The sequence below is a fragment of the Alosa sapidissima genome, chromosome 6, assembly GCF_018492685.1.
Source record: "Alosa sapidissima isolate fAloSap1 chromosome 6, fAloSap1.pri, whole genome shotgun sequence".
NCBI classification, from domain to species: Eukaryota; Metazoa; Chordata; class Actinopteri; order Clupeiformes; family Clupeidae; genus Alosa; species Alosa sapidissima.
In genome coordinates this window covers 17,727,010-17,754,694 of record NC_055962.1, presented here as the reverse complement: position 1 = coordinate 17,754,694, position 27,685 = coordinate 17,727,010, and the positions used below count along the sequence as shown (strand labels likewise).

Below are 27,685 nucleotides of genomic sequence, written 5' to 3'. Positions count from 1 at the left end.
GGAACTCCACAGTTAGAGATTGTAGTACTCTGCAGCGAGTAGTGCGCTCAGCTGAACGTACTATAAGAACTCAACTCCCTGCTCTACAAGATATCTATCCCAGAAGAGTACTCCTAAGAGCCCAAAAGATTCTGAAGGACTCTTCTCATCCTAACAATGGATTATTCCTACCGCTGAAATCAAGAACGCCTATGTAGTCACAAAGCCAGAACTGAGAGACTCAGGAGAAGTTTTTATCCCCAGGCCATCCGAACTCTGAATTCACACTATACTGACTTTGCACACATTCACTCCTCAGCACTCTCAAACATTTCCCAACTCTGAACTCACACTATACTGACTTTGCACTCATTCACTCCTCAGCACTCATGACCCCCCCCATCCCCCCCCCCCACACACACACACCTACAAGACTTTTAGCACTTTTACATCCCTCACCCTATGCTACAGACCTTTTATTTATTTTCTTATTTCATCACACGTCAAAACACACATACACACACACACACACACATACACACATATCTGACTTTCTCCAACTTTTGCACATCTCCATAGAACTTTTTATTTATTATTTTTGATTTCTCCTCCATCTACCCATGTCCTTGATTGCCAAGCCATCTCCCCTGTCATCCCCCCAACACACACACCAAGACCCCTGGCAGTTGGGTTAGCCCCTTGAGCCGTGGATCTGCCCAAGGTTTCTTCCTTGGTAAGGGAGTTTTTCCTTGCCCCTGTTGCTCTTGGGTGCTCCTTGTTGGTGCCCCCCCCCCCAATTCCAATTCTCCCCCACCTTTCTTATGCAGCCCTTGCCACTTAATCTACTAAACCCCTCTTCTACTGCACTTTTCACCCCCCCCACTTTGCACAAATAGCCTGACACCAGACATAATTTCACTGCATTTCTTACTTCCAGTAACTATATGCATGTGACAATAAACTTCCTTGTATCCTTGTATCCTTGTATGGACAAGGCATAATAGGACTAAAGAAAAGCCAGCAGCTGCCTGAGATTAGAAAATAGATCTCTTCACTGATTGATTGAAGTTTTCCTTGTGTCATTTTTTCATAGCAGGAATAAGACATAAACACAGTTAACCAGGGTTAACGCAAGTAAACACAGTTTATCCACCTCTCAAAAGAGTTTATTAACTAACTGCGACTTTTAACATTCAAAAATCACGCTGTATTATCCACATTCACAATATGTACAGTCAATGGACAATAACCTCCACTATCATCAAACATGTTCTGAATGCCTTTTTAATGATCACATAATTCATAGTTTACCCACCTCTTATTTTACCACTACACCCTTGCAGTTAACCAGATATCACAATCACAGCAGACAAACAAGAAAAAAAAACCTGTTCACTGTATAAATTATCTTGATTTTAATTCTGTATTAAGTGTTAGGATGGACTGGTGAAAAAGAGAGTGCTTCAATCTGACCATGTCAAATCCCTCACAAACAGACCTCATCATCTTTCCCGCTCTCATCCTCTCTCTCGTGGGCCATCGGCTGGGCTCCCAAGGTCGACACACATCCCACAGCCCCAGGGCGTCATCGTGGGTTTCGCTTCGCTCCTGAGTGCTTGAAGCCCTCTCACAGTAGACCTTCAGCTGAGTAACACCTTAAATTGCAATAATTGTATGCCATCTAGGGGTGAAAATTGACATTGCAGGACAAGACAAGGCGGGAGAAAGATATAGTGGTTTATAGTGGATTTGTGTAAGTATAAAGAAGTGTCATTTGTTTAACAAAATACTAAGCCAAAACACCAACCAACCACAACAGAGACCTGCACCACTCATCCACCAGTGACTACACAACCACAACAAACACTAACCACAATAGACCTCCACACAAGCCAACCATCAACCAACCACTGTACAAACCAACGAGCCACAGCAAATATGAAAAGACAGACCAGTGTTTCACCATCCACTTCTCTTACTAAACAGTAACCTCACAGGTTAAGCACAAGCATGTGTGTGTGTGTGTGTGTGCACGCTGTCTTGTGTGTATGCCCTTGTGTGTATGATCTGGTGAGTGTGTGTGCGACCGTTACAGCTTAGAACATAAATTCACCTCCCAGTCTGGAGTGTACAGCCAAGTAGTGTGTGGGTTTGTGTATGTGCGTGTGTGTTGCAGCCTGGGACATAAATTTGTTTCTGGCTGAACAAAATGTGTGTGTGTGTGTGTGTGTGTGCGCGCGCTGTCTTGTATGCGCTGGTGTGTGTGTGTGTGTATGTGTGTGTGTGTGAGAGAGAGAGAGAGACTGACAGGTTTGCCCACCCTGGTGGGTTGAGCTCCCTCTACCGCGGCGAGAAACAACAGTGGCCATCTGTTGCAGCGTGTTTGCCTTGGTGCCCTGCCATGATACACTCTTCTCCTCTACTCCCATTAATTCTCCTCTCCTTCGCTCTTCCCTTCTCTTCTCCTCTCCTGACCTTTCCTCCCCTTCCATTATTCTCCTTTCCTTTTCTCTCCTCTACTCTCTTCCCTTCCCTTCTCCTCTCCCCTCCTCCTATCCCTCCCCTTTCCTCCTTTCCTCTCCTCTTCTCTCCTCCTCCGTTCCCTTCCCTTCTCCTCTCCTTGTCTTTCTCCCCCTCTCCCCCCTCCACACACACACACTCACTCAGTCTTAGGCCCTTTCCACATCCAGGTAAACATAAATATCCATAATTATTTCTCCATTTAGTCCCTCTGTTCATATCAGCTTAGTCCAACGACGATCACAATAGCTTAGTCCAACAAACAACGATCATAACAGCTTGGTACAACAACGATACAACGAAACGTGGAAATGTGCAAATGTGGGTGTTTTTAGTTTTGTGCTATTTCCTCTCAGCAGCTCTGAGGTAAGCACGAAGCATTCAGAGGGTATCATTCAGGCTTGGGTCAGACTGGTTAGATTGAGTGGGTCTGGTGCATAGAGTACGCAGGCTATCCAGGTAACCAGGTCTCCAGGTGTGTGACCCCATTGTAGCTTGAAAGAGTGTATCAGGGACAAGGAATCTGGAGAGTTGGGACTGGGAGGCTTAGTCCACACGTACCAAACCGATCTTTTTTCCCCCTGTCTTCCCTGGAATCGTTTCAAGAATATTTGAGTCCAAACGGATCCATCTCAACACGACTCAACACGTTACTTCATATTCCAGGCCTATAGGTGGCGATATAGGTAAGAGGATGAGCACAGGGCTGTAGGGGTTAAAGACAGCAGGGAGTCCAGCTCATCTAGCTAGGAAATCTCCCAATCGTCCTGGTGGACAGGAAATTACAACATCATGGATTTTGACCAGAGCACTCACCATGATGGCAAGGTATCAGAGGGGTGCATTTTCCTTTGTTGAAAATAAACAGGCCTGTCCCATCTACTTGTCCTGATGAATGAGAGGTGTGGAAAATGTGTAGTTGGTGTAAAGTGAAGCTGGGGTAGCAGCATTGTTTTCTGGTTTGATCCAGGTTTCCACAGACATATGTGTGTGTGTGTGTGTGTGTGTTTCTGTGTGTGTGAGTGTCTGTGTGTGCCTGTGTGTGTGTCTGTGTGTGTGTGTGTCTGTGTGTGGCAATGGCCGGCAGTCCACCCTCACAGAGCTGTTCCTCTAACCTCACATCCTGTTTCCCGTTTCCCTAAGCAGCCATGTAGATCCACACTACTGTGTGGTTGGCCCAGAGAAGTGCTTCTCGTCTTCTCATGACCCAACAGACACACACACACACTAGATCACGTGATATCTTTATCCCACATACTTTTCAAATCTCGGAGGCATACCCTGAGACGTGCAATAAACACACACAGAGAGAGGGCACAGTCTGTCCTTCACATTTGCTTTTACTGATTACTGTACAGAAACATTTGGATACCGTCTAGAAATATTTAGTCTCTATTTAGAATCCAGTGAAAAATCTGCTTTTAACAATCAATTCAGGGACTAAATTGAATCATTTCATTAGAAACATCTGATTTCAGGTTTGTGTGTGTATGTGTGCGTTCCCATTCCTTTACATACACACATCTGGCAACAGTGACATGAAGACAAACATGTAATTCACTTTAAGTGAAAAAACACACAACCTGCTGCCTAACAGAGCTTGTTCTGTGGGTGAGTGGATTCACACACACACACACACACACACACACACACACACATTCCTGTGCCAGTAGCTTTGCTGGAATTCTATTCACAGAGGCATACGGAAATGTTGACAAGAGCCACCCGAGATAATTGAAGGGCCTCGTTTTAGACGCGCAGGCATGGACAAGTGCTGCCTGTGAGCTAGGCCGGATAGCCATTGCCCGCCTGTGAGTGCATGGGAGCTGGGCCGGGCAGCCACCGCGGGACCCTAATTGGTGTTGTGGAGGCTGGCCGCAGTCACACAGAGACGACACAGAAATCAGAAATGCTTGGGTAAGCATGAGTGTGTGTGTGCGTGCGTGCGTGCATGCGTGTGTGTGTGTGTGTCAGTGTGCCCTCATCTCCACACTGGGACCGCAGTGTGCAGCACAGCTGACAGGAAATGAGGAACTCCCAGTAGGGAACCCTTATGGGACAACACACACACACACACACACACACAGGAATATAAGTCACCACTACACCCACACCCCAACACACAGGATCACATGCTTAGTGCCGCTGCTGGCTATTGCTGGCAAAAAATAAATAAATAAAATTATATTGTAATATATATTATTTAAATGATAATAATGACTTAAGGAATATTACTAATTTGAAGCAGTTTAACTCATTTATAAATGGTGGCTGTCACTTTAAGAGTGTCTACACAACTCTCATAATGAGTTACAGTATATAATATAAGCCTATGGCTAGTCCACAAACTCTAACATTGTTTGTGCCACATTTAGCACAATATTAGCAATAGGCATAATATTAAGTTAGTATAAACAGCTAGCTAGACATTTTCTGTTTGCAATTAGAAGTGATAGCCACCTATCTGAGTGGAACGAATTATTGAAGACTTCAAGACTCACCAGTCCCATTACACAAAGGCAAAGACCACATCATATTTTTGTCCATTTTCCAAATCACAGTGAATGCAGCCAAAATGTCAAAATGCCCTGGCTCTCACAGTTTATAATGGGCCAGTAGGCTAGAGGGAACCGGATAACTGCGCAATCCTCCAGCCTCGTCTTTGTTGCCTTCATGATTTCCTTTTAAAAGTATCTTGTATTAAAAAGTAGATATCAGTTATCAACAATGACAAGCCAGTCAAAACCATTCACTCTCTCTATCCCTCTCATGCGTGCTCAGACGCGCTCCCAATTAAATGGAGGAACTTTCAAGTCAGATCTGCCGAGAGTAAAGTATCTTCCTTATGTAGCCTAACGTGCTGTTTTAACATTGACATTGTAAACATTCTCTAGGAAGAGTGAAAAGCAGTTTGCAGTAAAGCTAACCAAAACGTCGTCTATCGCAGGAAAAAAATAGCGAGCAGCCTATGATAACCTAGCTCGACGGGCGGTTTAAAGTGCATGGCGGGCCGGATTCAGCCGGTGGGCCATAGAGTTTGCCCACCTCTGGGCTAGAGGGAATCGGATAACTCTGCAATCTCCTTCAGCCTCGTCTTTGTTGCCTTCATGATTTCCTTTCTTATATTAGCTATCGATTATCGAAAATGACAAGCCAGACAGAACCTGCCACTCTCTCATGTGTGCGCAGACGCGTTCCCAATTAATGGAGTAGCATAATGTTCAAGTTAGATCTTAATGGAGATTGAGAGAGAACCCGAAAAGTATAATTGTTATGTAGCATGCTGTTGGTGTATATTGCAATTGTAAACATTCTCTAAGAAGATTAAAAATCAGTTTACAGAAAAGCTATTTATTGGCTACATTGTGGTGCCCCCTCTGTCCCTTGGTCTCACAGTGCGTGATGCGCGTCACTGCACATGCTGACATGCAAATACACATAAAGAGCATAGAGAGAGAGAGAGAGAGAGACACACACACTCAGCTTACAGAGATGTGGTAAATCCTCTAAGCTAGCTACGAGGTAAAAACATTCTCTTTGCCTGCTATGCCAATGCCACACTATCTAACCATTACCTCGGGTGACATCCACGCTGGTGGGGGATGTTATGGGGAGTGTGGGCGTGTTAACTCGCCTCAGTGGATCGGAGAGGGTGGGGAATGACTGCCTGTCTGACAGCTTGCAAAACCTCACCTGCAGCTTCGCCTTTGTGGTGCGTTATCGCGCAGTGTTGCCACTTGTCCACTAGGGGGAACACTCACTACGCATAATACGTCTATCAGGATGTCCTCTGCCCATTTGTATTCGTCAAGCATCAGCAGGAGTTGAGTAACATCAGTATACGCCGCTTCCTAATAAGTCACAACCCGAGGCAACACTATTGTCAAAGCACCAGGCCTACAGTTGTGTTGTAAGATCAGATAAACATAAACATAAAACATCCAATAAACTTATAAAACACCTATTATGCCAATAAAATGGCGCAATGTAGGCCTAGGCTAGGCCTTAGAGACTGATCTTAGGCTACAGGAGACATAAATTAAACCGATATTACGAGGTTGTGTAATTGCACGTGTATGGCTGCTTTGCCTAGTGTTCCGGATGCATTAGTTTCGCGTGTCAGTAGTCGGCTTGTCTCCCCTCCTAGCTGGCACCGTTTTCTGTCTCGGGCAGCAATGACGTCACCAGCTGAGCGAGAGGAATGTGGGGAAAGGTTAAACCAGGACGAGCACAGAGATGAGGTGCAGGTGTAGCCTAGATGCCTGCTACACTGCAGTAGAGATTGTGCATTTGTGTGAATTGCCTCCGAGCGCGCATTAGTGGTACCTTTTAGTGGTAGGAAGTAGGTTTCTCTCATCTGAAGAAGCGAAGGTCAACTGACTGGAATGCCACGTTTCGTGGTATGTTTGTTTGCTTGTTTGTTTATTTATTTATTTTACCTTGACATAAAGTGTGGAGAAATAAGAGACCGCACACAGGGGGTGGGTGATAGTGTTCAGTGTCCCGCCGGCGGGATAGTTACCCCCCCAACATTCTAAATCAATTGTATGCACCATATGCTATGTAGCATAGTAATGTTATACACCATTTGAAATCTTTGACTCTTGGGAATCCAAAAATCTTATTATGTCTCAATTAAATTTGATCCAAAATGCCCCCCTCCCCCTCCTCCGCTTTTGGTGCTACCCTGACCTCTGGCTGCAGTGTATAGCTGCAGCACAATAAGTAGATGCAACATATTGGGTACTGAAATATTTACAAGAATCCATAGAAATTGAATCTTCATGTTGTATTATCCAATATTAGTTGTATAGATGTATAGTATATCTTATACACACTCATTGAACCAACAAAGTAAATGCAAAAATAGAGACTTTTTTGTAATTATTCCATATTTTGTGTAGTCAGTCTATATCAGAACACCTGACATATAGTCCACAAGAAACCTCAAAGTGTTACCTTTCATTTGAGACCAGGATTATGCTTCTACACAAAGGGGTTCATGTGCAGTAAGCATTTGATTGTCAGTATGCATTTTGGATAACCAAAAGTCCTATGGGGAGTTTCCATAGGCATTTTTGAAAACGCATGAGCATACCTGGGCAAATAATGGTCTAAAGCACTCATATTTTCATTCTATATTGATCTACTTTTGCACACAGCTTCAACCTGGTGCTAGGGCTCAGTTGTGTTTCTAAGGGATATCAAGTGACCTAGAGGGCTGAAATATGGTCAGTTCAGAGATGCTTGTAATCCGGCAGAAAGAAAAAACTATATTCTAGCCTCTGTAACTCTGTGTGAGTACATCACACCGTTATTTTTGACTGTTTCCTACGAAAACTACAGGTTCTCAGCTTTCTATATAGGTCCAACATTTGATGGTAGGCCCCAAAAGAGGTGGGAACAATGCCCTTGTAAATAGGCACAGTGCCATTTCAGGCAAAAACTTGAAATTTGTATTGAGATCCATGTGGTTAAAAGTGCTGAAAAAATCTTCCAGGCCATGAAACGAAAGGTAACAAAGGTTTTCCTCATCAGTGTTCCCAGATTTTTTTCGGCACTTAATATATATTTTTATATCATCCAGCCCCTGTGTGCGGTCTTATGCACCAGGCAAAACATCTTCAATTAAAGGCGCAAACTCCACTTGTACTACTTACCTTGAGATGGCATGAAGGATAGTCAGGTTACTCGAGGACTGAGGCCTAACTGCTAACAACATAAGAGTCAGCCGTCTTCCTTTGACATTACATCATGGAGGTTTATTTTGTAGCACCTGTTTCCTTTTAAGAGCATTGTCGAGTGCTGCATGGTTAAACACATCAGTATAAGCCTTTATAGCTTTCAATGCTAACAGACTTTCCAGAGATGTGGCACGATGATGCTGGAAGCATTCCCACAGGCAACTCTTCCTCATTCATGCCCATCTGACCATCATCATCCTCACAAATCTCTTACTGCAAACTCATCCTGGCCTCGTAAGCCTTTAAATCTTCATCTGAGTACTAATCCCGCTCAGGATTCAGTCCAAATCAGCCACCCCTGGCCTGGATAACCTGCCAGCTGCCCACTGCCCAGATGGGATCCCGCTGAAGCCACGGTCTGTCCTGTCCAGCAAGCACAGGAAGAGAGAGAGAGAGATTTTCAGGACTAGATTTGCAGGATGCCAGCATGGCTGATGGAAACAGACACATGCAGATCCAGCCTGATCTAGAGTGGATCTGAATTTGATCTTGTGTGAATCCAGATGTGGAGACAGTATTGGGCTTGATCTAGAGTGGATCTGAATCTGATCTTGTGTGAATCCGGATATGGAGACAGTATTGGGCCTGATCTAGAGTGGATCTGAATCTGATCTGGCCCTGCAGATTTTAATTTGATCAGGGGGCTCTATTATTGGTTCATTTCCACTATAAGGGTAAGACCCCAGTGTCTGGGCAATGGGCATTTTGGTTTCCATTTATGAGGCTGGACTGGACTTGGGTCCAGCCCTGGAGTGGGACAGAAGGTCCTGAATCAGTGCTGTTTGTCCAGCAATGGAAATTGCCCCTTTAGTTATTGGCATCAGAGCTATGCATAAAATTCCATTCTTGAGTCCAACAGGCCTCGATGTAAGACACCTTCATTTCAGATCAGTCAAACTAACTAGGAGCTTACTACTGTTAACAGACTTTGTTGACTGTTTGGACCAAGATCAACTGACGTTTTTTTTTACCAGAACCACGTTAGGCAGACGAATCTCAGTCAAATGATTACACAAATGCTACATCAAAGATTTAATTAATTTGCTTAGGGTCACTATAGAAATTAGTCCTGTAGCCTAACTGTTATCTACAAGCATAAAAAGGAAAGCAACATGTTGCAATTCACCATTTATTTACTGAATAAATCTGGACAGAAACACCAAAAGTCATTTTAGGTTACAATCAAGAGCGTCCGCAGCCGGACCCCTCCATGCAGACCCCCCTCCCAAACCAAAAACAAATAAACAAACAGAAACAGGAAAAAAAGAAAGAAAAAGAAACTCCTTCAACAATAGCACCAAATTAGCATGTGGGTAGCTCATTCCATGGGAAAATATATTTATTTCTATTATTATAATATAAATAAATAAAACAGAAATAAAAAATATAAAAGCAATGTTTTTTTTAATGCATCTACATATCCTAGTGGATTTTTAGGGTTCTTTCCTTTTAATTTTGTATAATTTTTCTAAAAATAAAGGAGACAAGCTTTCCCTTGTGACAGGGGCAGAGTAGAGCATCCAAAGGGCGCATGCCGATAACTAGATATAAAAACTCACAAATTCAAGTAACACTGACGCACGACAGAGCAGTGTGCCCACACACACACGTACCCAAACAAGACAGGGAGCATTTCACAGCACCTACGCAGGCAGTAGAAGACTTAACAGGAGGTCCAGGGGGACAGTGTAGCCACAATGTCCTCTACTTACAGGTGGGGCATTTGAAAAAGTGAAAAAAAAAAAAAAAAAAAAAAAAAAAAAAAAAAAGTATAAAATATAAATATATATTATGTAATATATATATATTATGGAAGTAAAGAAAGAAAATGTAAGTTGTATCGGGAGACTGGCAATGGGGGCGCAGAAATACTGGCACTAAAAGTTTAAAAGTTAAGTGTTTATTCTAAACTTCAGACAGGCAGCACTCGATGAGAGAAAAAAGATAAATCATAGACCTGCCAAGTCCTGTGTCAGAAATATTGCCTACAGTATACGTGAAAACCAAATTAAACCTCCACGTAAAAAATATAACAAAACCAAATAGGTGAGGACAGAAACCAACCCTGCATTATCTTTTAAATATAGTAGTTAATTATATATATATATATATATATATATATATATATATATATATATATATATATATATATATATATATATATATATATATATATATATATATATATATATATATATATAAATAAAAATGTTACATTTTCGTTCCTGAAGAGAAAAGAAAACAAACTTAAATAGAGGGTGCTAGCTGTGAGCTAGAAACGGTCATACGCCTAGCCTATATCAAGTGCATGATGTCATTTGGAGCCGGCAGGAAAGGAGTTAATGTCCGTGTGAATGAAGAGTTAAGCAGCAGTAACAATTTAGAGGAATAGCTTAATGCAACATAAAACAAAAATATACATACATACATAACATACATACATTAATGCAGCTTTATAAATGACCAAAAGAAAAATAGCTTGAAAATAATTACACAAAAGACACTCCGGTCCAGAGGAAACACTAAACTAAAATCATATATCCAAGGGAGACATAGAGATATACATATAAATATTTTAAATTTTTTGTATGCTATGACAAATTTGCTTGGTAACCCAGAGACACTGCAAGTGCTATCAACTAAAGTCAGACAAGAGAAACAAACGCATGAAAAGCAAAACACTGTGATCCCACAGTAGACAGGGGAAGTGTGTGTGTGTGTGTGTGTGTGTGTGGGGGGGGGGGGAGGAACATCTCAAAATGAGTGTGTGTGTGTGTGTGTGTGTGTGTGTGTGTGTGTGTGTGTGTTCTCCTTGGCAGAGGCATTCCTCCCGCACAGCATCTGGACTCTGGTCCTGGCCCGCACCAAACTTGGGCCAGAACCCAATGCCATCTGGGTACAGGTCCTCAGTAGAGTCCGTAGCCTAATGTGAACGTGGACGTGTTAACCACCGGAGCACCACCAAAAAATACAAATAAAAAAGGACCAAAAAAAAAACAGGACAGAACAAAAAGTGATGCTACATTACATTTGCCTTCCAATCGTCCCAATGGGCGTTGCCATGACGCCGGGGTTTTAGATGTCACCCCCCACCCCCACCCCCACCCACCCCTTCTTCAGGACCTGCTGAGGTTTGTCAGTGGAATGAAAAAATAACGAAAGATCGACACCTTAAGTTTGTTTTTGTTTGTTTTTTTCTTCGATGAAACGAGTGAATCATTCATTCACTCTCCACAGACTCTTCATTCTCCTCCAATGTAATTTCCCGAGACAATACACATGCCTATTGGCTGCCTTTGTTTGTTTGTTTTTTGACACGTCATGACCACCTCCCCGTCCCATTGATTCCCTGTGACAAAACGCCTGGCCAGGAGTTGGTTTCGTTTGTTTGCTTGTTTGTTGTAGTTTCCTCGGCCCCATCCCATTGTTTTCCCTGGTGAGAAAGCGTCTGGCCATTGGTTGGCCTTGTTTGTTTGTTAGTCAGTTTGTTTGTTTATATATTTGTTTGCGGTGTCGTCACATTGCGGTGCTGCCATACTGCACTGTTCAGCTGAAGAGCTGCTCCAGCTCCTCCTCCATGTTGGCCTCGGGGACGGCCTGGTCGTGCTCGCGCTCCGCCCGCCCGTGTCCACCTACAGGGGGCGCCGTTGGGCCAGCCCAGGCGGCGAACCAGGGGTGGTCAAGCAGCTCACGGGCCGTCAGGCGCTCGGCGGGCTGCCGGCGTAGCAGGCTGCGGATGAGGCAGCGAGCCTTGGGCGAGAGTGTCTCGGGCAGGCTGAAGTGGCCGCGGCGGATCTTGGAGAAGAGCGAGCCGGGCTCGACGTCGTGGAACGGGTAGCGGCCGACCAGGATGGTGTAGAGCATCACGCCCAGGCTCCACACGTCCGCCGCCTTGCCCGAGTAGCGGCCGCCGCCGTTCAGGATCTCGGGGCTCACATATGCCGGGCAGCCGTGCTTGTCCGACAGAGAGTCATCAGAACCTTCCAGAAGGTGTGTGTCTTCCAAGCTCTCCAACTTCACCAGACTCCTGAGGAGGGGGAAAAAAAACAATGTTGTTAGCATACACATGCACATGAAAAACGACAACGTTAAAACACACACACACACACACACACACACACACACACACACACACACACACAAGCCTGTTGTAAAATGAATGCAACAATCATCAGTATGACCAGATGGGGGAAGGGAGGGTTGGAGACGGGGGGAAAAAAAACCCCAGAGGGACCCAAGCAGACTTCTGAGAGCAAAGCTGACCTCTCCCGCTAGATGAGGTTGTTTAGGTTTGCGGTACCACAGGTCATGTGACGTCAGGAGGTACAGAGGCCACTTAACAGGGTGAGCTAAACCAAACCTGATTGGTTGAGATTACGGTTCTACAGTGGCACTGGGATTGGGTGGAGTACGCCTATACGGTGATGTCAGGCTGCCACAGGGGTCACCGGACCGGCTACCGGACACCGGCAAGGCCGGCCGCTGAGGGACTGAACCGGGGCAGGAGGATGGAGTGACGTTACACAGTCGCCCAGACATTAGCTAACGCTGGCCTGTAATGGGCACCAGTATCCCCAGGATAATATGGATCCGCTGTACTTTACTGCATGGAGGGCCAAGTCTATCTATCCATTTATCTAACCATCCTTCAAACCCTTTCATTCATTCATTCTTTCATTCAGTTGTACAATATACTTATCATGGTCCCATGACCCTGTAACTGAAATTAATAAATCGTTCCATCTATTTATCCACCTTCTATGGACCATTCATCATTTGATTGGCCTATGGTCAAGTCAGTGAACTTCCAATAAGCAATCAGGAAGACTAGAACTACCATATAAAAACTACCCTACACATTGAAGCTCTGTTCGAAATATTCACTCGTTCACTATATAGTGAGTAAACAATTCGAACAGTTTGAGTCAGGAACACTAAAACGACTAAACACCACTAAAGGACCACTAAACTCATGTCCAACGAGATGAGTGGTTCACCAGCCCAGGACCGGCATGAATGAAGCCCCGCCTCCACCACCTGACACGATAGGAACACTGAGCTCATCTCTGCCAGCCCGACTCAATCACCAGGCCTGGGCAGGCGTCTCCAGGCAACAGGCTCCAGCAGGCTTTTCCCGAGCCGAGCTCATTTCCTGCTCAGGAGGAGAGAAGGCGTCAGGCTGGAGGCTCTACGCACCGTCCAAAGCCAGAAGTGACCGGTGATAGCACCAGTCATTCCAGCTATAGTGTACCTAGCCTTGAAATAACAGCAGCGAGTCACTTCAACACAGGGCACATTAATATCACAGAGATACATATCATCACCGTCTGTGTGTGTGCGTCTGTGCGTGTGTGTGCGTGTGCGTGTGCGTGTGTGTGCGTGTGTGCGCAGATTAAAAAAAAAAAAGGAAGTGACTCAGGGAGAAGCTTTCTAGTTTTTCCTGGCAGTCTGACTTCCTTTATATCCCCCACTCTCTCTCTCTCACTCTCTTTAACGCACCCTCTTCCTCTCTGCATGAGGTCTGGGGGAGATTCAACAGAACATCCCAAATCCCCTCTCTCAGTGCACTATGTCTAGCATTGGCTTCAACCTACCACAACAACAGCTTCCTCCCTCCCTCCCTCTCTTGCTCTCAGACGCTCTCTCCTTCCACAATCATCCGTTCTTTGCACATGGGAGAGATTCTGCACCTCTCTCAAAACTGCAAGACTACAGCTTCTCACACACACCTGAATATGATCATTACAGGACTGTATGTCCAATGGACATGGCAAGACACACACACGTCATACTTGAATGCCATGGTAGAGCCTTGGCAGACATCTTGAACTACAAAGGGCTCACTTTAAGCTACTTCTTTGTGTGTGTGTGTGTGTGTGTGAGCAGACCTCTGAGGAGCTCATAAATCTCAAGGTCACCTGGCTCCCAGGAAGCACGCACGCACACACACACACACACACACACACACACACCTCCTGAACTGGAAAGCATTAGTAGATCTCCACTCAGGATCATTGGACTTTCAGAGAGCAAACACACACATTAAAATGTGTCTCCTCTCAGTCCTGTGACACACACAAACCATGTGTTAAAATGTGTCGCCTGCGTGTGAGAGAGCAACACTTTGGCCAGTGTTTTAATGTCATTGCATTTCACCAGGATCAGCTTCTCAGTGCAATCCTAGCTGCAGTCTATGACCCAACTTAATGACCTGCCTTTTCATGCAGTGGGGGAAGAGGCATCTGTGTGTGTGTGTGTGTGTTTGCTTAGGGTAGTGTGTATGTGTGAGAGAGTGTGAGAGAGAGAGAACATGAGTGTGAGTGTGTGTGGAACGGGTGTGAGCATACTTGCATATGTGGGTATGAGAGAGTGTGTGTGTGAAAAGGGTGACCCGTCCTAAAATAGTCAGACTGCAGCAGACCGAATAGGCATCTCATGTCCATGACCTCACACGGACGTGGAGGGGACTGGAGCGAGGGACAGCAGGTGGACCAGCGACCAGCCACAGCCACACACACACACACACACACACACACAGTAGGTGAAATGGCATGCATCACACTACACTATCACTACACTTTCTAACTTGACCCCGTACACACAGACACACAAAGAGCAGTGAGGATTTTGCTGTTCCTTATATACTTTGACATTTCATTTACATGTCACAGACTTACAGAAAGACACACACGTACGCACGCACATACACACACGCATATTGATATCCCAGCGTGCCTATCATTATGACAGTGGAAATGTCACAAGAGCTGCATGACATAACTGGGTCAAAGCTCGTCCTCTTTCAACGGCATGGACAGACCCACAGGGCAAACCCGTGGACACTTCTGGCAGTAGAGGTGGGTATCACAAAGTAACTTATGAATCAATACCGACCGTCATGATACTCTGCCCACGATAACGAAAATATCATACTACAGCAATTCGGCAATACTAAATACATTGCAAAAGATCAATCTCCGATACATCACAATATCTCTGTAAATGAAGAAGAATAAGCCAAAAGGTTGGAAATTTGTATTTATTTACAGCAAAGAAAGAAAGAAAGAAAGAAAGAAAAGTTGTGACCTGAGGTGAAATGCTTTTCTTAGCAATGTTAGCATTAGCATGTAGGCTAGCAGGCAAGACAAAGAGGCCGACAGCAAGGATGGGGGGGGGGGGGTTTAACCTGATTTGAACCCTTCTTTTAAGCAGGACGGGCCTGGGTAAAGGTATGAAAAGAGGTCATTGAACCGACACACACACACACACACACACGCAGTGAGAGAGAGGGTGTGTTGGTTGTAAAAGTCATGTTATTGACTGGTCACTGAGTGACGGGTAATTCATTTCATAATTGTGTGTCTCATGTGTGGTCTCGTGAATTTTTAATGAACTTAATGAATGAAAACGTAATACACAGAATGACAAACACATTCATTACCATGTGTAACAAAGACCACAGGTAGACTACTCCAGCCAGCAATAACCATTAGGAGAACTCAACACCTCATCCAGACCTAGTACCCATTCACACATTCACATGCATGTTTGGGTTCTCCAAAAGAAGTTAATGTTATACTAAGAGACCTGGCCACTAAAGGTTCTAAACAGCAATTTTTCAAACCTCTAAAAGTGTAATTTACAAGGGCTACTATAGCTACGCTAACTGCATCATCCCACTAACTAGCCTACAGCAGCTGTTACCGCAAGCCCACTGGACTACAAATACCACCGGCACTAACTAGCCTAAAGCAGCTGTTACCACAAGCCCACTGGACTACAAATACCACCGGCACTAAAGGAGCTGGATTTGCATAATCAACCTTTATCGTAGAATGACATGACATGCATTGGCAGCATGGAGTCCTACCATCTGTGATTCCTTCCTTCCTTTCTTCTAGATTCATGCATTCAGCAGGGTGCCTCACCCCACATCATGTCCATCCCAACCCCCTTGTTAGCGAATTTAACACTGAGGTGTGTGTGTGTGGCCCAACTTAGACACCAGAAAGTAACGAAGTCTAGGACTGACCCGACCATGTTCTGACACACATCCTCAAGGGATTATGGCAACCAGCAAGGGTTTTGACCTTGCACATCTGTGTGTGTGAGTGAGTGAGTGAGTGAGTGAGTAACCCATCCTCCTGGGACCATACGCAGTCTGCACACCTTCCACCTTGAACATCAGCGTGTGTGTGTGTGTGTGTGTGTGTGTGTGTGTGTGTGTGTGTGTGTGTGTGTGTGTGTGTGTGTGTGTGTGGGCCTTAACCAGACGCATGTGTTCCTGCTGCGCCTGCTCTCTGGGACCGAGTTGCCCCTGACCCTGCCTGTGACTGAGCAACACACACACACACACACACACACACCTCCCTAACCCCCCCATGTACTGGCACATTCCCCTTCCCCGCCTATGCGCGCGCACACACACACACAGTTATGCAATAGGCTCAGGCACAAAGCCACAGCCACACACACATGCGTTCCCCAGAGAGGAGCTGCTCAGGCCACTAAGTAACAGGACAGGGTGGCTACTTCCCCATCACAGTGTGACCCTTACTTTACAATAACATCAACAACAATACATCAACAACAAATAATTACTCTGGGAGCATCTCCACTCTCAGTATTGTTGATAAAGTTTTCTCCTGACTAAATGTGAGTGATGCAGACACGTAGCTTCCCTACCTACGGTAGCCATTACTAAACATCCCATTTAACCACACAATATTTCTTCGAGCTTGAGGTTGTGCAGTGTGAGCTTGGGGTCGTTGCAGTGCCCTGAACCTCTCTTAACACAGAGACAGACACAGAGAGACACAGAGACAGACACAGAGACAGACTTCCATACCTCTCCTCGTTCTTAAAGACGAACTTCCTGAGCTTGAGGTCGCGCAGCACCAGGCCGTGGTCGTGGCAGTGGGCGACGGCGGAGGCAATCTGGTGGAAGAGCCGGGCGGCCTCCTCCTCGCGCAGCCGCTTGCAGCTGCGCACAAATGAGTGCATGTCGCCATGGCTACGCTCGAAGAAGATGTAGGCGCGCGTGTCGCCCAACAGGATCTCCACGATCTGGTTGATGTGCTGGTGCGCGCCCAGGGCGAAGTAGGCCGCCAGCGACTCCTGGTAGCGGCGGATTTCAAACACCTGGCACGAGAGAAAGGGAAACAGAGAGAGGTGTAATGAGTGAAGGAGGTAGAAAGGAGACAGGAGGACAGCGGAGAAAAGAGGAGAGAGGGATATGGGAGGACAAGTGGGTCAGAGAGAGAGAGAGAGAGAGAGAGAGAGAGAGAGAGAGAGACGAGAGAGAGAGAGAGAGAGAGAGAGAGAGAGAGAGAGAGAGAGAGAGAGAGAGAGAGAGAGAGAGAGAGAGAGAGAGGATTGATTGGGGGAAGAGAGACAGAAGGAGGAGATGAGAGGAAAAACCGGAGGAGATGAAAGGAGGATGAGAAAGAGAGGAAGGCAGAGTAGGGCAAAAGAGGCATTTAGGTTAGAAGCAGGCCCCAGACTGATGCACAGAAAAGCACATACACACGCGCACACACACACACACACACACACTGTCCCCATTGGGAGCCCCGGCAGCTAGAATTGGCTTACTAGTCAAAGAGGCTTCAAATAGGCCAGCCCCTCCAACTCTGCATTGGGCTGGAAGGATGAACCAAAACTACGGAGCTGTACCCACATCAGTGATGCAGAGGACGGCAGAAATCAGGACTTGCAGTCTCCTGCAGCATGCACAAGTCTCCTATACACACAACTGCAGCTAAGTTTCAACCCCCCCCCCCCCAAAAAAAAAAAACACATTGATCTTTGATGTTGCTTAGTAACAGGCGTTTAAAGTCGGGTGCTGCTGGGATATTTATAGCGCCGTGGTGGCGGGGACTAAAGGCCGCGCTCTTATCAATGCGCCAGCAGGAAATAGACGCCCCGCTGCTGTGCCCAGATCAGTGCTACAATGTGACCTCAGCGCCGCCACTTCGTGTGCCGAGCACTGTATGGGACTGACTGATAACGGAGTGACCTACACGGATACATGCAAAAACAGGCATGCATGCCATTGCCATACAGCTTGCATTATAGTCTAATAAGGGCAACTTCATTAATGGATCAGCAGAAAGTGTTTTAACATCAATGGTGTATCTTATGTGAAGGCTTTGTGTGTGTGTGTGTGTGTGTTGAGAGGATTGTGTGTTTATGATTGATTGTGTGTGTTTAGGGGAGAGGGTGATGTTTGTGTGAGATGGAGCCAGAGTGGGTGAGTATGGAGCGTGTGCACGTCCATAACCACAATGGTGTTTCCATTCATTTTTTTTCTGGCTTAAAGGCTCTTCCTGCCAAACACACAGCGAGGATAAATTGCTGTGACGCTTGCATGAACCCGGAGCTGGGAAGATTACAAAAGAGGAAGCAAAATCAAGGATTGGGCCAAAAGTTTAAAGAGGGCTACTGTTACCCTCCCCTTTGTCAATGTTAACTCATGAAACCCGACCAACATCACAGACGGGCGCATACCACGCTTGTTGTCACGGCGATGGCCGATGTTTTTCCATTACTCAGATGCTCTCGATTACATAGCCATATTCCAACGCCGAGCGAGGACAGTTCCTCCGGCCATGCATTGCGTAAAAGATAATAAAGCGACGGTGGCATTGTGTGACCTCTGGCCCACGGGTTCACGTTTCCAGCCGTGAATTTATTGCGGAATGCGCCACATGATGCGAACTAGTTCGTTTCTAAAGGTTAGAAATGCACACACTAAACGCCTGGGGTATGCATGTTTAGTCATCATGTCTTGCTATATACATAAAATATTTTTTTGCAGAAGAGCTCCAACGTTTAAAAATGAAAGAACAGGCTGTGCTCCCCTCCCGACACATTAAACTAGCTACGTCAAGGACTCGCATCTGAGTCGATCATTTCTGAAAGACAGGGAAATACCTTTGCGCTGTCGGGTGCTCTTACCTTACAGACGAGCTCCTCGCCAGTATGAAGGTGGGCGGCCCTGAAAACGTGGTCTCCCGCTAGTGGCTCCAACAAGAGGTAATTCCCGATGCAAGAAATGCAATGAGAGGAATCCGGAGTCTCCGGAGGACTCGGTGATCCCAAATTAGGACTGAAACTCTGATTCGATTCTGTAGTCCTCAGGCAAGTTAACTCCTCAAAGTCGTGCGTTTTGTGCCGTGACCTCCCATAACGTGAAATGTTAATGGGATTTGACCTCTGTATGTTCATGGGGATAGGCGGAGATATTTCCAGAGGAAGCGGGGGGATCTTCGATTGTGCAAGGGAATTCCACCGGGAAGGGAGGTCGAATCAGAGACAGACGGCAATCATTCACCACAATTTAAGGACAATATAGAGTGTGTCCAATCGAATGTGCTGCGTCGATTCAATGCCCCCAAAATTATTTGACACTAAATTTGAGGAGCACGAATATCGCTACAATACAAAAATGACAGGCTACTTACGTAGCCAGATAAGAGATTAGACAAAGGCGACGGGTTCCACTTCAAATGCTGCCAAATTTTGACAAAAAATACCGTCCTTTGCAATCAAGACCTTGCGTATAAAACCATAAACGACATATATGATTAGAAATACAGCTTATCCACTGCGATGAGGAAAGTTGCTTTAGTTTAAGTGAGAAAAGACAACCCTCGAGGTGCAGTGCTTCATTGGATAATTATAACATTGATGTAGATAAATTAATGTTACAAGACACTAGGTAGACACTGTAAAGAGGCTACACCATAAAGGCAAGTGCAAAACAGTTGATCATTATCAGCTACAAGGCTAACAATTTTACTCAGGATGCATTACGGGGAAATGCTAGATTTCCAAATGAGGGGCTCGAATATCAGGAGAATGCTAACTTGGATAGCCAGCGAGAATGAAGCCTTGGGGGCTGCTGCTAACTAGCTAACCGGTTAGTGGTTCAGATATCCTGAGAAAACGCTCTGTGTGCATGCACGGGCCTGGTTCCACAGATCATATCCATGCAGCTGCAGGGACCATCGACCAAATATGGCCAGAAAGATCGTCCCGATTACCAGCTCTTTGTTATGCCTGGCAGCCGATGTCTTCTGCGGCGAATTTGGGTAAATCCGACCAAACGTTCGAACGGGCGACGATTTAGCTGCTCGGAGAGAAAGGGATGGCCGACTTCTTCAGGCCTATCCCTTCTTTCAGCAAGACATCATCTCCGCGGTGTGCTACTTACGTGGCTGTGAATCTAGTCCATTCAGTGCGAGGTCAGCCACACACACACTCGCCGTTCTCCAGTGCAGGAGCTGACTGTCTTTCACAGCTCTTCACGCACACCACTAACCTGTTTCCGACCCGCCCCCGTTACGTCATCGACTTAAAGCCGCGCCATTGGTGATTTCGGCTGATGCCGACACATTTACTGTGCCACAGTGTTACAGTATATCCAGTCATGTGAGTTAAATGTACACCCCGGGAAGCTAATTGTTAGGAGGGGATGGCGATGCTATTCATAGTGCGGGAAGCACCGTGTCCTCTTCCTATAGGATGGTGGCGTGGCGTCGCACTGACATATTACAGGTTGTTATGCTTTGTTATGATTTCATCTGTGATCCTAGATCCCTCATTGCGGCGATCCATCGGAATGAGGCTAGGTTAAAATAAGTCCTCGCCAGATGGTTGGTAGGGCAAATCATTCACGTTGCGAACGTGGCGAAATCCCTGGGGAAAAACTAAATCTTGTTTCTGTAACATAACCATCTGCGAGACTGCAATAAAACTGAAAGCTAGATAAACCATTCGAACATTAAAAAAATAACTTAACTTACATAAACTTAAGCAGCTCTCTCTCTCTCTCTCTCCCAATCTCATTATCTTTCTTTCTCTCTGTTTTTGCAACAATATGCATTTGTGCAAAGTGTGTATTTGTGTGTGTATGTGTGTATTTGTGTGTGTGTGTGTTAAATAATGTGTATTTGTGCATAATGGCTATTTGTAAGTGTGTGGGGGTGCATGTGCACAGTGAATGAATTAGTCAGGAGTAACTGAAAAGTAAAGTATTGAGGTTTATGCATTTTTGGCATCCTTGGGGCATCTAGTCATCATTTCTGGGTGATAACATGACATTTGGCCAATGGCAATTTTTTACACTGCCATGTTTTCAAGATGCTGCCACCTGCATCCACCAAAAACAATGTAGGCTAGCATTTTTGAGGCAGCCATCTTGACAGGTGACAAAATGACCTTGATTTTAAATTGCTTCAGTAAAATCAACTCAATTCACCAAACACACATTTTTGAAGTAAAATAATCAAAACACAATTCTAGCCCATATAACCTATTTTATTATTGGCTTCTGGGACCAAAACGATCTTGACATTGACCTTGACCATATCAGCTTGGTCTTAAAATTACCTCTAACCTCTTCAGAGATGTTCTCAGCACCCTAGAAATAGAAAACATATAACAAAGTCTTCACAATGGACCCATCAATTGCTGAAATTACTCATTGTTTTTGGTGAGAGCAGGTGGCAGCCATATTGAAAATATGGCAATAAAAAATGGACCCCACACAAATTTAATTTTGTCATCCATAAATATTGACTAGATGTCCTAAGGATGCCAAAAATGCAAAACCCTCAATAACCTATTTTAAGGGGTCAAGCTGCCTTCCTCCTGACTCTATGATGACATAATGTATGACATTCACCTGAGTTGGTATGTGTACAGTGTGTGTCTGTGTACAGTGCCTCTATGTAAAATCTTTTGTTTTGTGCATGCATGTGTGTATGTGTGTCAGTGAATGTGTGTCTGTCTCTGTGTGTGTGGGTGTATTCAGATGTGTGTAGGCTCTCAGCTCAGGACTGTGAATGGAATGAGGTGGGCAGTGATAAATATGCATACAGAAGGCTCAGTCCTCTGAATGAGTGGAGTCTTAGCAGATCAGACCAGAACGGAGCCGGATTCAGGCCAAATAGCAAGTCATCTGCTATCTAAAGAACTGCCGCTGGTGGGGTCATCCATAAGATTCATACCAGAGTTAGGTAAAGAGGATTTATGTCTGTGGTCTGTGGTGTGTGTGTGTGTGTGTGTGTGTGTGTGTGTGTGTGTATGTGTGTGTGTGTGTGTGTGTGTGTGTGTGTGTGTGTGCAAATGTAGCTAATAAATCATTGTTTCTTTTTGTACTGTATATACTGTGTGAATGTGTGTGTGCTTTTTTGCCCGTGGTAGGCCTTGTTAGTGTAGCATAATGGTAACCATCCAGAGACACTCTCTTACTCTCCATAAAAGCCCTATTTAATGGAGCATTTAACTGCCAGAATGAGACGTTTGTCAAAGAGGTGCTGTACCTGTATTTATAGATGTTTATGGTGTGTGGTGTGTGCATTTGTGTGTGTGTGTGTGTGTGTGTGTCCCGCTGTTATTGGTATATATGAGCTGAGTTTACATCTGTACCATTTCAAGGTAACAATAGGCCAGTCCTCTCTTCTTCGGCCCGTGGTAAATATGGTGTGTGTCTGTGTGTGTGTGTGTGTGTGTGTGTGCACTGAGTGGGTTGTGCAATCCTCCTGCTGGAATGTGGGGCGTCCAGTGGAATGCACGCAGCTGGGCTTGAGACACAGGCGAGACTGTTCCTGCCGGCCACCTCCCTTCCTCCAATATATACACAACACACACACACACACACACACACACACACACACACACAGACATACAAACACAGTGTGGGACTGTGCCTTTTATAATGCAGGTTATAGAACAAACAACAAACACACACACACACACATACACACACACACACACACACACACTCACACACACCTCATGTAACCCTCTCACACGTAGCACACACATGAGTTACACCTGGGGCACAACTTGTGTGTGTGTGTGTGTGCATTTCTTGTGCGTATAAATGTTGTATGAGCTTGTGTGTGTGTGTGTGTGTGTGTTTGTGTGAGAGAGAGAAAGTGAGAGAGAGAGAGTGTGTGAGTAGTAGGAGGAGGAGAATGGAAATTATGCCACAGACCACAGACTCATAAGCCTGCCGGTGGAGTAGGGGGAGGAGAGAAATCATCTCAGTAGGCCCCCAGGTCAGCCTGAGCTCAGTGTGTGTGTGTGTGTGCATGTATGGCAAGCCGATTGAGCATTTATTCTGATATCTTGATATCAGGCATAATTGACCTGTACATGTAAGCCATTTTTGTTAACTAGTTAACTAGTGAGCCATGTTTGTGTGAAATAGTTAACTAGTGAGGGTCAAAATATGCACATTAGTTAACTAGTGAACACATTTTAGCTTCACTAGTTAACTAGTGAGAGCCAGAAATGTCTACTAGTTAACTAGTAAAGGCCAAAATGCATACCAGTCAGCTAGTTGAAGGCTTTTGGGTCTCACTAGTTAACTAGTGACAGCCAAAAATGTGCAAACTAGTGAGGCAAAACACCTCACTAGTTAACTAGTTGCAGTAGGTCAATGTCACTAGTTAACTAGTGAACCATACATGGCTTACTAGCTAGCTAGGTGATGGCAGTAGGCTCACTAGTTAACTAGTTGATGCATCATTTGTCCAAACTAGTTAACTAGTGAGGTCATAAATGTATACTAGTAAACTAGTTCAAGACAAAATTCACACTAGTCAACTAGTGGCGCAGAATTCAAATTAGGAGGCGGAGAATTCTGGAAATTGAGGCTATCTATTGTCTATATTCTATTGGCTCCCTATGTCCAAATAGAACATGACAACCAATCACAGTGCAGAATTTCACGAAATCCCACCTACAACATTTGCATGTGGCACACAAGTTAACATGCTGGCCAAAGGTACTCTAGCTAGTAAACTAGTGGCTTCAGTGTGACACTTACATGTAAACTAGTGAAGGCAGAACTGCTCACTAGTTAACTAGTGAAGACACAAATGCCCACTAGTTAACTAGTGAGGTCTAAAAAGTGTCACTAGTTTACTAGTGTGCACCAAAACACCCACTAGTGAACTAGTGATGGCAATTTCCATTCGACTAGTTAACTAGTGAGGTGCAAAAAGTGTCACTAGTTTACTAGTGTGCCCCAAAATGCCCACTAGTTAACTAGTGAAGGCCATTTCAGCCCTACTAGTTAACTAGTGAGATGCCAAAAGGCCAAAATACCCACTAGTTTACTAGTGAGGGTGTCGTGGGCCTTACTAGTTAACTAGTGGCATGCATATTTTGTTCACTAGTTAACTTACACCTAAAAACACAAACAAGCTGACCATTTTGTGTACTAGTTAACTAGTGGAACAATTTAAGTTAACTAGTGAGCAGTTCCTTTGGCCAGCATGTTAAGTTGTGTGCCACATGCAAATGTTGTGGGTGGGATTTTGTGAAATTCTGCGCTGTGATTGGTTGTCATGTTCTATTTGGACATAGGGAGCCGATAGAAAGCCTCAAACATGGCTCACTAGTTAACTAGTTGACAAAAATGGCTTGCATGTTGGCCTGATAACAAGATATCAGAATAAATGCTCAAGCAGCTGGCCAAATTACATAGAAGTTAACAAGTGGGAATTTGACATTCAGTAGTCAGCTAGTAAATTTTTTTGTACCTTACTAGTTGACTAGGAAAATATAGAAGTCTTTAAACATTTCAGTGTCCACTAGTTAACTAGTGAACACGCTGAGCATTACTAGTTAACTAGTAAGATATGAAACATATGAACTAGTTAACTAGAGAGAATTTGGGCCTTACTAGTTAACTAGTGAGCGTTTTGGCTGTCACTAGTTAACTAGTTCACACAGAAATGGCTCACTAGTTAACTAGTGGACAGAAATGGCTTGCATGTACATGACAATTATGCCTGATATCAAGATATCTGAATAAATGCTCAATCGGCTTGCCATATGCGTGTGTGTGTGCGCTGCTGAATTATCACAGTTCTGCATGAGGGGGGGTCATGTATCTAGATCATGAAAAGACTCTTTATGATTAGTGTTTGTTTAAATGAGTGTGTTTAGAACGTGTTTGGATTGGGTCCAGTGGGACCTCTCTCTGCGTTGAACAGGTCTGTTTGCTTGAACCATCGAGTAAATACATATTTAATGTCAGTGTCAATATACATGTCTTGACACTGGTCATTTTCTCTCTGACTCTCCCTAGTGTTGTCTTTACTCTGACCCTAAGCAGGGACCCTGATGAAGATGTAAACCATCGAAACGTTCGTCTTTTTGCTGCACCATTCAGGAAATATAAAAGAAGCAACTTCAACATCTGTGTGCTCTGGTGACTCATTCCTTTCACTAGCAAGGTCCATCTGAAATCATCCACCGTCTCCCCCTGGGCCTGCTCTTTCATATATACATTCATATGCTGTGTTTTGATTAAAGCTGTGATCTTAGTATACTAATTGCTCAGGTGGTGCAAGGACCTCTTAACTTGCCAGCAAAATGTTTGTCTCTCGTGATTTCCATATAGTCGTCACTCGCTAAAGTGTACTGTATGTTGTGAGCATGCGACATTCTCTTGGAAATTCTGCTTCACTACACATAATGAGGCCAAAAGCTAACCTCTGGTTGTACGGCCAAAGACATCCTTGTCATTGGCTTCTAACATATAGCCCACATACCTGGCCTGGCCACAAGAAAAAGAAAAAAACTGAATATTATAGAAATAGTAGAAATTATGTGCAGGTCAGGCAACATGGTAAGCCACTGAAAGGCACTGTTGCCTATTAGATCTACTGTGGTGGGGGTCTTGCACAGACAGGTTTATATTCTTGTCTTATTTCAATAGCAGCAGCAGTTATGAAGCATTGACACTGTTGCCGACCAGCTGCTTCAGCAAAGTCCCTCCACTCGGCGGCCATATTGCAACGCATTTTGGGCACTTATCAGGCATCTATTTTGGGCAGAACTGCGCGTGCGCAAGGCTTCACAACACCAACCTCGCTCCAGCTGTGATATCACATAATTGGCACGATGTATTCACAACATACCACATGATTGGCACGACGTATTCACATGTCAACTTTTGGCAGCGGAAGGGGCGGAATATGTGTAGACGACTGCCATGTTTGTGTTACGAACTAACCCCATATTTCTATGGGAGATTCTTTGAGTGCTGTGTCTCCTCAATAGAAAGTCTATGGCTCAGTCTTCAGCAGGCAAGACCATGCACACTACCATGTGCTTGACACATCTGAGAATGTTTCTGACAGGAAACTGAGTGACACAGTTGATTGGTTTCTGGCATTCAAGCCAATCAGCTCCATGCCATGCTTTTAGGGCATCCAGACTCATCTGGTGTCTCACTGGTCAGCTCCATGCCACTTTTTTCACACAATTCTGTACATTACAGAAGGTAGATGCATGCAGCTTTCTTGAACAAAGATCAAGAAAACCTTATGTTTCTCAAGCTAAGTTTGCATGCAAGCAATTATACTCGAGAAAGCCTATTGATTATAATGCACTTCCTCAACAACCATCACACGGATTCTTCACAATATTTGCAACATTTCCATTGTGAACCCAGAGACCCCCAATTGAATGCTACAGCAGCCTCGGCCATCCTTGGGCCTCAAAAGGAAAAACGAATAATCTAAGAATTATGCTTGAATGCCACACAGCCCACGGAGTGGTATGACACATTGAAGCGTTCTAAATTGTGTGTGTGTGTGTGTGTGTGTGTGAGAGAGAGAGAGAGAGAGAGCGAGTGAGTGAGGCCTCAGACGGGCCTGGAGCTGACCAGTGAGACACCAGATGAGTCTGGATGCCCTAAAAGGTCAGCGTCGATGACTCCTCCAGACACCACACACACACACACACATGCACACACACACACACTCAGAGACACCTCATTGGTGCCCCCAGACGCTAGCGATGGCGTGGACGCCCCAAGCCGGCAGAGTCACCCACGCGGCATCATCAGCGTGGACGCTTCGAGTGTTCACACTCAGGCGCTTAAAAGAGCACCAACGCCGTGACGAGTGAGACTCAGACGCTCGAAACATCAACTCCACCCTATAGGGAGAAGAGTCATCTACCCTAAATAGTCACAGACACACAAACACACACATAATTACACACACATACTGTACATGCACAAACCCACCCACTCATACACACACATACACACACACACACACATACACACACACTCGTATCCATACAGCAGTATTAGTCATCCACATTAATAAGTCACACCCCCTATGGCCGTGAGACTCAATGTCCCGGGGCAGGGTTTTATTGGGGCGAGGCGAGGTGGGGGTCGGGTGCTTAGTGTCAGTGGCCACGGATGTAGCAGAGGCCTGGGGCGCTCATTATCTTATGCTGCGGAAGACCAGAGCTGTGTGTGTTAGTCACAAATGCCTCCGGAAAGATAGCCTGACAAGCCAGACCCACATTAAAATGTAGGGTCTGGCCACTCACCGTTCGCAGTGCTCAGTCCGAGGGGCGGGATAATCGGTTATCTTTCAAATTCCCTCTGCACG

General features: G+C 45.0%; 1 protein-coding gene across 1 annotated transcript; it reads right to left on the bottom strand.

Annotated features, from left to right (window-relative positions):
* Positions 1–11,651: 11,651 nt before the first annotated feature.
* trib2 (tribbles pseudokinase 2) lies at positions 11,652–20,574 on the bottom strand. The gene is made up of 3 exons (XM_042096616.1): positions 19,203–20,574; positions 17,092–17,384; positions 11,652–12,270 (listed from the first exon to the last, which is right to left on the bottom strand). Exons 1-3 carry the CDS (start codon positions 19,470–19,472, stop codon positions 11,790–11,792), a joined length of 1,044 nt encoding a protein of 347 aa, XP_041952550.1. The 5' UTR covers positions 19,473–20,574; the 3' UTR covers positions 11,652–11,789.
* Positions 20,575–27,685: the final 7,111 nt, after the last annotated feature.

Excerpts from the sequence above, each read along its gene's own strand:
- trib2 (XM_042096616.1), bottom strand. The coding sequence starts at position 19,472 with ATGAACATACAGAGGTCAAATCCCATTAACATTTCACGTTATGGGAGG. Across the intron at positions 17,385-19,202 it reads GCGAGGAGCTCGTCTGTAAG|GTGTTTGAAATCCGCCGCTA; the intron begins GTAAGAGCACCC and ends CTCTCGTGCCAG. Across the intron at positions 12,271-17,091 it reads GTCTTTAAGAACGAGGAGAG|GAGTCTGGTGAAGTTGGAGA; the intron begins GTATGGAAGTCT and ends CCCCCTCCTCAG.